An 11,380-nucleotide genomic window follows, 5' to 3' on the forward strand; every position below is an offset into this window, starting at 1 on the left:
GTTTATCTAAATAAATAAAAGCGCTCGAAGGAAAAAAAAAAATCATCTCACATAAGTTGTTAAACATTTTATAACAATAATTATAACATATTTTGATAATCATATGATTCAAGCCTCCGAGACGCGTAATATATATTTGAGTGCTTAAATCATTTTATCACCAATGTTTGTTTCGTTCATGTTATCAGTGTGTGATTCGATAATTCTTATAATTACCTAATAAATTTTAATACGCGTTTATGGTTTTTCACAATTTCTGAGGATTAAATGACTAGGACTTTAATAAATTGTTCAATCATTTTAACGCAGGTATGTTTAATCTAAATTTAGTTTTGTGTGAACGTTGACCAAGTTTGACGGGTGTCACATTATACGTGAACATGTAACTACCATCAAGAAAACCACAAATATGAACACAACAACTCTCACAGAGTTAACCTCTACCATCAAATCATTCGAATGGATGACAAGCTCCGAATGAATAACCACGTCAGTTCTCTGAATCATGCCGGTCACAGGTTTTGGTATTAGCACAACGTTTCGTAGTCAATCATATCTACTGTTCATCCAGTTAATGGGGTAAAAATGACTCAATATGCAGCTCAATCTAATCAGAACAAGGCTTTCATCTCGTCTGCTGGTGCATCAGGATCGTCAGCATTAAACTCAATTCAAGATTTGGTAAATCAAGCTGTCAATCAAGCTTTAAAGACTCATGGGATCAATCAATCTTCAAACAACAACTTCAGCAACTTAAGCAGCTCAAGCCCCTCCAACATGCAGATTAATGACTCCCACATCTTAGTTTTCCATGTCTTTATGGCAAGCCATGAGGAATTGATGCAAAAGGAAAATGTTGCCTCCGTCTTTCCAATAAGGGGATATTCCATAAATCGATGAACAGGACCTTGAAAAGATGGACATCAAGTACCAAATGACCATTGCAGATCACAGGGCCACAAACTTCATGAAGAAATATGGGAAGAACAGTTTTCATGATTCAAGCAGCAACAACATTGGGTTTGACAAGGTTAAACTTCGTTTTAATAGAAATTCATGTAGAGGTGAGGTTTTGGATAGTCGTCTATTGTATTAAAGATGGAAATTGTGATCTAACTGTCTACATTTGTATGGAATAACCGCCCAAAGTGGAATACCAACTCAGAGTAATTGGTTTACTCGATTTCAAATATCCGATTGAATTAAATCCACTTTAAATTAACCTTAATGAAAGATAACTAAAACTTCAAATGAACTATTTTTTTTAAAGAACAATTAAGAGCGAACCATAAAACCATAGCTGCTGAAGTAAATCAGTTGGCTCAAGTTGGTTATAAAAGCTGCAAAGCACACTAACACATACGGTTAAGACAACAATTTGCTCATGATGAAACATACAATAATTTTTCCAGCAGCTCTTGAGATCTGAATGCCACAAGCGCGTTTGGTATTCAAACTTCATTCTAGTATTGACGAAGAAGACACGCTCCAATAGTAATCAAACTTTATCTCAACTTCATCATTTATTAAATAAAAACAAAAATACAAAAAACGAGAGACACGAAATTCAAAGAAAACATGGATCACGAGATAATAATGGGCCCCTTTCTTATATATATATATATACACACAGACACTCGTTCATTTTCACCTTGGAAACACACACACACACACAAGACTAAGTTGTTGCTATCCACAAGTACCAATGGCGTCTCTCCAACTAACTACTCCTCTCTCCACTTCCACTCGCACCGCCCATCTCTTCACACTCCTCCGATGCCGGAGGAAGCCTCTCTCCTCCGTCCGATGCTCTGCCGGAGAGAATTCTGATTTCGACGCTAAAGTTTTCCGGCATAATTTGACGAGAAGCGATAATTATAACCGCAAAGGATTCGGACATAAGAAGGAGACGCTTGAGCGAATGAACCAAGAGTACACCAGTAAGACTATCTCTTAAATAAATTCATTATTATTATTATTTATTGAATGAATTTGTTGTTAGGTTTGATTAGTTTCATCGTTTCGTGCTGTTATTGGATTCACGTATTTATGCTTTGTGGATTACGTCTGTTTGTATTTGATTAATTACTGCTTGGTTTGTTTAAGTTATGATCACTATCAACAGGTGACATCATAAAGACTTTGAAGGAAAATAACTATGAATATACCTGGGGAAATGTGACTGTAAAGCTTGCAGAAGCATATGGCTTTTGCTGGGGCGTCGAGCGTGCTGTTCAGATTGCTTATGAAGCCAGGAAACAGTTCCCTGATGACAACATATGGATCACCAACGAAATTATTCACAATCCAACTGTTAATAAGGTTTTCATTTTCGTAGCTTATGTTTCTGAACCTCATTGTTACACTCTGGATTTTATCTGTTAGAGCATTGATGGTAAAAATACTGAATTATGTATTATTAGAGGCTAGAAGAGATGGAAGTTCAAGATATCCCCGTTGAAGACGGAGAGAAACAGTTTGATGTTGTTGATAAGGGCGATGTTGTAATTCTTCCCGCTTTTGGAGCTGCAGTCGACGAGATGTTGACTTTGAGTAACAAACAAGTGCAAATAGTCGATACCACATGCCCTTGGGTGTCAAAGGTGGTTCTCTTTTTGCATATTATTGATGGGATATCTGAAGTCTTGCATCCTTTAAATCATGAATATGATGTTAGTATGTATGTTTGTTGTGGTTCAAGGTGTGGAATACTGTTGAAAAGCACAAAAAGGGGGACTATACTTCAATAATTCATGGTAAGTATTCTCATGAGGAGACGGTAGCGACAGCTTCTTTTGCAGGAAAGTATATAATTGTGAAGAACATGGATGAGGTAAGCTTAGTGCATTTTTTTTTCTCTTTTGAAGTGAAGAAACTTATTCATAACTATACCTGAATTAAATGGTTTCTTATATTATTCAGGCAACATATGTGTGTGATTACATTCTTGGTGGAAAACTTAATGGATCTAGCTCAACCAAAGAAGCTTTTTTAGAGGTGTTGTATTCTTTATAATCAATTCAATATTGTATTCTTTATAACTGTTAGTATAAAAGTAGAACTTCCAGGTTCATTTGGTCATTGTTCAATAGTTAAAGGACTGGAATTATAAACAGTTGTAATAGTTAGGTGAGTTGTTAGTTAGTTGAGTTCGTTGTATAACTACCGCAGTGATCTGTAAATGAAAGTTAGCTATTGATTGTGGTATCTTCTTCTCTCTTGATTCTCTATCTCAATTACTAGCTAACAATAACAGTCCTATAGAACTTCAAATTTCTGATTATAGTTTGAACTCTGGTATGCTTGCAGAAATTCAAATTTGCAGTATCTAAGGGTTTCGATCCGGACCAAGATCTTACCAAGGCTGGTGTTGCAAACCAAACGACAATGCTAAAAGGGGAAACAGAGGAGATAGGTATGTTGCGAGTCAAAACGGGTTGGGTTAAAATGAAACAATTAGGCCGATTTGTTGTATTGTTGTTTAGTCAGATGTAGCTACAAAAGCTATATTTTTTAAGATCCAGTTTAAATGTTTCAACCTGTTAAAGATAATATAAGAATAAACTGAATTGGCATGCTTAGTACTAAATAGGCCAAAATTGCTACTTTTAGTGCCGGATCAACCAATCCATCACATTACTTGTCTATAGGGGTGTACACGAGCCAAGCTGGCTTGTGAGCTTTTCGAGCTTGGGTCATCAATTGATCAAAAGCTCGAATCGAGCCGAGCTTAAACAAGCTCGAGCCTTAAACGATCCAACTATTTATATACTTTTTATATAATACATTAAATATATATTTATATAATAACATTTATTATATATAAAATTATGATAAAATTACAAAAAAATAGAAATTATGTTATATATAAAAACAACTCATGAGCTGAGCTCGAGGTTTAGAAAAAGTGTTCGAGCTCTCTAAGTCAAAACGATCCGAGCTTGGGCTCAACTTGTTTACACCCCTACTTGTCTAGAAGTGGCACGTTCAATACTTCCCCTTTTCTTATTACAGGGAAATTAGTAGAGAGGACTATGATGCAAAAGTTTGGAGTAGAAAATATCAACAAACACTTCATAAGTTTCAACACCATCTGTGACGCCACTCAGGCAAGTTCTCATAGTTTCTTTTTTTTTAAATTTGTTTGAATTCTATATATTTAAAAGCAATACGTTGATGTAATCTATCTTTGTAGGAGAGACAAGATGCTATGTATAAGTTGGTAGATGAAAAATTAGATCTTATGCTAGTAGTGGGCGGGTGGAACTCAAGCAACACCTCACATTTACAAGAGATTGCAGAGGAGCGCGGGATTCCATCTTATTGGATCGACAGTGAACAAAGAATCGGTCCGGGAAACCGAATTGCTTTCAAGTTGATGGTAAGTACTCACGTTAACACTAAATTTTGATGTTAGTCTCTCTGTTTTAAATTTAAAATTTGTAAGTTAAGTATGTTTAAATAAGTTCCGTGTAATAGCATGGTGAATTGGTTGAAAAAGAGAACTGGCTACCAAAGGGCCCGGTTACGATTGGTGTCACATCTGGTGCATCTACACCTGATAAGGTAAAGTCTTGTAACTGTAAAATATATGTAATATGTTTCAGTTTTCTAAGCTTCAAATGGTACAAATTGCTAAATATGTTTTGTGGTTGATTTTATTTTTTAATGCTACTGTGGATATCTGTAGGTTGTGGAAGATGCTCTACTGAGGGTATTTGAGATCAAAAGGGAAGAAGCTCTGCAACTTGCATAGATTAGGGGTATGAGAGTCAAATAGTGTTGCATCTTGCAGCGTTATGTACAATGTATTGTGTGTATATTTATTCAAGACCATGGGTTTAGTGTCGATATATTTGAAACACCCTTGGAATATGAAAATGTGTGCTGAGGATCTCACTGAAAAGCAGCCTCTCTATCATCTGGCTAGAGGTACAGTTTGCCAGCATCTCATGCTCCCCAGACCATACTAATAGCTTTGGAATCTGTGGGATGCTGCTGGGCATGGTGGTTGTATATTTAAGAATTGAAATGGCATTTTGTACTTGATTCGGTTTGAACGGAGTGGGCATAGAGTGTGTTAACTGAAAACTATGATGTTAGCCCATCTTGTTTTCATATTCGATTGGTGACATGCTGCCATCGCAGGGTTTTCAATTCTTTGGGGTACAGTCGATTTTGAAGAAATGCTCCATCTTAACCATTCTTTAGATATCTTCATACTTCACAGAATCGACTATTAAATATGGCTTTCCTGCATTAGTTACCATCTCCGCTCAATTTTTATTTGCTGCACTGTGATTAGTATGTTCCAAGTTCTGGTGAAACATAATCACAACTGCATTGCCGGCCTGGTTTGACTCCCACCGAATTGGGTAACCAGATTTCAGTTGTACATAATTCAATTCTGTTAACGAGGTTTCCAAATTACATTTTAGACCAATCCCATTTAGCCTAAATTCAATCACACTTTAAAACAAAAAACGAAACCGAGGAACTCGAATTACATATTAATTTTCGGCTTTCTTTTTTAGTTGTTAAATTCAAGTTTTGTTTTGAAATCAAAACTGAACCCAACAAATTCAGTTCGGTTTTGATAGAAAAATCTACCAGAAGCCTCTCATTTCATTTTTCACATCTAGAATTCGGACAAATCGTTCAAACAATTCTCTTTTCTTACAAGAAATTACAAGCACTTTGTTGTTAATTGTTATCGATATAAAGCAACTGTAAAGCGACATCCATATTTCATCAGGGTTATGTTCTCCATTTGTGCAAAACAAATCAAAATGATTGCCTCATTGTTTCTTGGGAGACAATTCACAAATATCTATAGAACACGAGTAGAAAGACCGTAGGTGCGAAATTGTTTTAAAGATAGATATCGCTTCTTGAATTGAAGTAACAAGTAGTAGAACACACAAAGCAGCAACTAGAAACAAAATGATTACGATCCGGTTCAAAAGCATTTGTTTTAACATCTGAAGCAACTTTTTACATTCTTTTCAAGTATGCTCAAATCCACTAATTTGAGACTCTCAACTGATACATAACACATACTAAGAACACAAACAAGATTCAAGACAACCAAGACGAAACACGCATATAAAGAACAACAAAACCAATGAAACATATTGTCAAGAAAGCCAGTTTGTTTCTTTGTACGTGAGGCCGGGTCCATAAGCACTCAGTCTCAACAAGAGCATTCCAAACAAATGGAATGGCATCCAAAAGAAAATTCCAAATGGATGAAATGGCACTGAAAAGAAGACTCCAAACAGACGAGATGGCACTGTAAAGAAGACTCCAAACAGAGGCCATGACAGCAACAAGAATATTCCAAACAGAGGAAACGGCACCCAAAAGAAGATTCCAAACAGAGGAAACGGCATTAACAAGAGAACTCCAAACAGATGAAATGGCACAAAAAAGAGTATTCCAAGTCAAGCCCCGTGGTGCAGGGGACCTATCTTGGCGAACGTACGTTAGCTCTGGTGGTAACTCTGGTGGTACTAGAGCCGTTTGGGGTTGCTGGCTAGGAATGTCAGGGAGGTCTGCACTTGATGAACCCTTTCCATAAATAGGCACCAACTTATCATCATCTACACGGGCTTTGCAAACAGGGCATTCATGGTGGCGCGAATGAAACTGCAGCCATTTGTCCAGGCATGACCGACAAAAGAGGTGGCCGCAGAGTGTCACAACAGGATCTTGAACTGAATCCAAGCAAATATTACATTCAAAAACCGACATGTTACACTTGGTGCTTTCTCAACATGAGTGGCTCAATGATTCTCCATCTGTATCCGTATCTAGTTCAGTAAACAACAATAATAATAATCACATTGAAAAGGCCAACAGTAATTCCACCAAATTCTGAACAAATTGCAAAAAATCTCAAGATTAAAAAAACTATAACTAGGTTTCATCGACCGCAAAAGCATTTCAAGGACAAGCTAAAATTAAAGCAATCATTGCACAATGGGGCAAATGTTGAAAACAGACAACAATGAGCATGAAATTCAAGGTTTGGAATGAGAAAGGCTTGCGACATTTGGACACCATTTGGGCCTATACAAGCCGTATAGGTCTATATGACTCCCTATAAGAGCCGAATAGTTTTTAAGGTTTATTTGTATTTACATGACTAATGAACTAAACGAACCAAATAGAGTCTGCAAGCCGAGTAGTTCTTTACAAGGCAAATAGTCTATACGATCCGAATAACTCATAAATATTGAAAACCTAAAAACCATATGTTGATTTTCAATCAATAACATGTAAAAAAATAGACTAAAGCGTCAAATTAGTCAAATTAGTTAAACGATAATGATACTTACGGGTCGTATAGACCCTATTCGATTCGTGTAGGTCTGTCAGGTTCTATATGAGCTGTGAAGGCCTATATGACTTGTATAGGGCTATGCAAGCCGTATAGACTACAAAAGGCTACCACCCAGTTTCCTCTGTACATGTGTCAGGCACACATGGTCCCCCTACATGTGTATGGGGGACATGGGGGGTGGTGTGTGTATATAAAGCTACAACTACTGTTCACCAGGGTTTGCAAAATCACTTCAAAGACAGACAAGCTAAAAAAGAAAGAAAAAGAAAGCAATAATAATTAATGCATGGAGTTAGTAAGTAATATGCAAAGTTTGAAATAAGAAATTGAAGCTGTGATCTTCTTGTTTCAATTACGAACGAATTAAAACATGACCGATTGATAACCCCTAATTAACTTAACTGATAATGTATTATATTATTACACCGATTCCGAATTCTACCTGCAAACAAACAGAGAATTCAAATTCCGATAGCAATTAAATCAGGTCATTTACCTCAAAACAAAACTATACTGGGAAGTCTTGTGAATTCTTTTATTTGCATATTTAAAAAAGAAAAGTGTATGACAATGATAATAACTTTGGCGAAAGTAATCCGTCGTGTTTTTGTTTTATTAGACTCCACGCCATGGGTGCGGAGGGTGCTAAAACAGCCGGGGGTGTGGTTTGATGCCAGACTGTCGCTATCTAGTCAAAAACAGTTAAATCAGTGTCATAATCACCTAAACAAACTAGGGTAACTAGGGTGTCAAACCACGAGGAGTATGTCGTCATTGTGTAGTGAAATCGATTCCTAACATTATGAAGTGAACTATATCAAAGTGCTTATCACACTAGCAAACAATTTGGTTTAATAAGAAACAAACAATTAATCAAGTATTCAATCAATCAAACAAAGGAAATCACACCCGAGAATTCTAGTAAGCAAACTAACAGCAAACTCATGCACATAACAGATAAACTATCTTGTGTCAACTACAGACTGACTAACCGGTTAAACCTTAGGCATCCACACTCGCTAACACACGGCACTGGTTATCAAACGGTCTCTGCCAGTGTGACTCAACTAAGGGCAAACGTATGCTTTCTCACAATTAACAGGTCAAAACAATCCTACGAGCAATTATTATAGCAACCGACAAACTAATCGTTCTGATTGACAACAACTTAAATCGACTGAGTGCACGGACATATTAAACATCAATACTCATAGATTAACATCAAGACAATTACAATTAGTTGTTCTAGTACATGAGAAATAAACTGAAAGATTACAAACTACATCCCGGGAATGACTCGAAAGGATTAGCCGTGATTCGTCATCTCTCAATCTTCGATTTCGATGTTATGGATCATGTAGGTGAAGTAGAGATGATTGGAATTGATGGTTTTCTCCTTTGTTGCTCTCCAAATGGTCTGGTAACTGCTTTCAAAGATGTTTATTCTCAAACACTAACTTTTTCTTATATAGAGTTTTTTTTATTATTTAAAATGCGAATCCTGTCACACCCGGCCCTGAGCGGCGGAAACAGCCGGGCGCGCGCGAGTGGGGATTGATAATTAAGCACGGGCCATTGCAAACATTCAAAGATTTTCATTGCGTAAGAAATGTTTAATACATTACATTGTTTAAAAGTTACATAAAAACATCCAAGTATAAAACTGAAGATTTCCTCGCCATATCCCCTTGCGCGGCGGGTAACCGTGCGCATCGAGGGGATAAAACCAAAATCTTCCAAAAAGCTTGTTTTAGATGTTCAGCGTGTGGTGCTCTAAGTGTGACTCCATGCGCTACCTAGTTATCTCCTGAAAGCCACGTAAAAACATTTGAATCAGTATAAACTGAGTGAGTTCACAAGTTTTAGTAACTTGATAAATCGTATTGCATCATAATCATTCTGAAACATAATTCTGTTAGCCTCATTAAAACACATGCTTGGTAAAACATAGCTCTATCAATATATTCTGGTAAAATCGTTCCGCGGGTTACGCGCGAACATTTCTGGGAACTGTGCTCGTCTATGCAAAGTGGCGCTGCCACTACGAGCTAAACATAAGTAATACCGTCCCGCGGGTTACGCGCGAACGTTTCAGGAAAATGTGCTCGTCCATGCAAAGTGGCGCTGCCACTACGAGCTAAAACAATGTAATATCGTCCCGCGGGTTACGCGCGGACACTTCTGAAAAACCGTGCTCGTCTATGCAAAGTGGCGCTGCCACTACGAGCTAAAATAACATATTACCGTCCCGCGGGTTACGCGCGGACGTTGTGCCGGAAAACAAGGCGCTCGTCCATGCAAAGAGGCGCGACCCCTACGAGCGGGCTCAAACCCATAGTACTGCCCCATGACCATACTAGGCACTCGTCCATGCAAAGAGGTGCGACCCCTACGAGTGGGTGGATCAAACCAGCAGTCCCTACCCTTAGAGTTCCAATGGTAAAGTGATCACTTACTCGAGTTCTAGCGCACATACATCGAAAACCTTAGATAACCATTCGCATTGCTCATCATGAAACATAACTTAAACACAAAATCGCTTGCATAGCTTGTAAGTATACCATGATAAATCATTATTTAAGTACGTGTCCCTCGCCCCGAAAACAGTTTAAAAACAGTGAAAACAGTGAAAATAGGGGCTGTGAGACTCACCTGTGGTTCTTGTTATGGAATTAATCGAGATTCGGGTTTTCTTGGTGTTGGCCTCGGAATCGAAGGTCTAGAATACGATTAAATAACAAATATGTATATTAAGATCAAGATATATGGGTCGGAAAGTAGATCTCAAGGTTATAATCTCGGCTTACCTTGTAACAGGAACGGAATTGAAAATCAAAATAGATGCTTGGGAGATGATTCAGGGCAGATTTGCAGTTTTAAGAGAGAAGTTTGAAGTGTGTTGAGTGATAATTTTAGGTTACATATTTATAGGCAAATTCAATGGAACACAATCCCTTGATTTAGGGGATTGTAATCTTTTCATATCTAGGTGTGATGATGATAAAGTATGGAAAGTATTATTATTTATTCAAAAGTGGAGGAGTGGGTGAAAGATTCTGATTTTTGCAGGACATGCAGGTCTGTGGTTGGTGAAAGTAGGGTGGCTGATAGTTGACTGTTCATGCTACAGTGTGCTTTTGCCAGTGCACAGTAAAAAGTAGAAATTTTCTGAAACACGTTACTGTTTTCTTTTGGGCGGGAACAATTTCCGTAAATCTGAACATTTTGACTAAGTGTTCTGCGCGTATAACTTGGTGCGCATAGCTTTCTGCGTGTAGAACATTTCTTTGCTGCGGGTAGGTGCGTAACCTTCTCGCAGTTAGGGACATTTGAGTTTCATTTGTAGATTCTCCAGGTGGTCTTGGTATTTCAACATAGTGATCAGTCATGTTGAAGTCAATTCCATCCTGGAGCTTCAGACAAACTAGCTCTCAATGTTCCCGCCATGCGGGGAGGTTAGTTCCCTTCCGCACGCGCATAAACGATTTAGGGTGCACCCGCCTTAGCATCATGCGTGACGGTCAACCCATTAGACAACGTTAAGTTTCATGAAAACATAAAGCCAAAACATTCACGCATGGCGCATATAACATATGCCCACGCTGGTTCTTAACATGGTGCGCTCGCGCATGGCGCATATAACATGCACGCGCTGACTAACATGGCGCGCTCGCGCAGGGCAAACAAATGCCCGCGCTGATTCTAACATATGCTCGCGCCGGGCGCACATAATGTGCCCGCGCTGATTCTTAACATAGCGCGCTCGCGCAGGGCGCACATAACAAATGCACGCGCTGACTAACATGGCGCGCATAATATTTACAATCACCTAATTATTAGGTTGATTACTTAGTTTAAGGGATTGGGGAATTTACCGGGTGTCACATTCTCCCCTCGTTAAACGAATTTCGTCCCGAAATTTAGGAGACGTTGCTGGCAGAAGCCATGTTCTGAAAGAGGTGTGGGTATTTCATGCGCATCTGATCTTCTCTTTCCCAAGTGAATTCAGGCCCACGCCTTGAGTTCCATTGAACT

General features: G+C 38.2%; 1 protein-coding gene across 1 annotated transcript; it reads left to right on the forward strand.

Moving 5' to 3' along the window:
- The first annotated feature begins 1,705 nt into the window (after positions 1–1,705).
- LOC143618044 (4-hydroxy-3-methylbut-2-enyl diphosphate reductase, chloroplastic-like) lies at positions 1,706–4,937 on the forward strand. The gene is made up of 10 exons (XM_077090385.1): positions 1,706–1,940; positions 2,126–2,322; positions 2,424–2,603; positions 2,702–2,833; positions 2,923–2,997; positions 3,310–3,415; positions 4,015–4,109; positions 4,196–4,381; positions 4,480–4,566; positions 4,691–4,937. Exons 1-10 carry the CDS (start codon positions 1,706–1,708, stop codon positions 4,754–4,756), a joined length of 1,359 nt encoding a protein of 452 aa, XP_076946500.1. The 3' UTR covers positions 4,757–4,937.
- Positions 4,938–11,380: the final 6,443 nt, after the last annotated feature.

This window comes from Bidens hawaiensis, unplaced genomic scaffold, assembly GCF_021521415.1.
Source record: "Bidens hawaiensis isolate Kalapana, Puna unplaced genomic scaffold, B.hawaiensis_p1.1 tig00062474_1, whole genome shotgun sequence".
In the NCBI taxonomy this organism is placed as follows: domain Eukaryota; kingdom Viridiplantae; phylum Streptophyta; class Magnoliopsida; order Asterales; family Asteraceae; genus Bidens; species Bidens hawaiensis.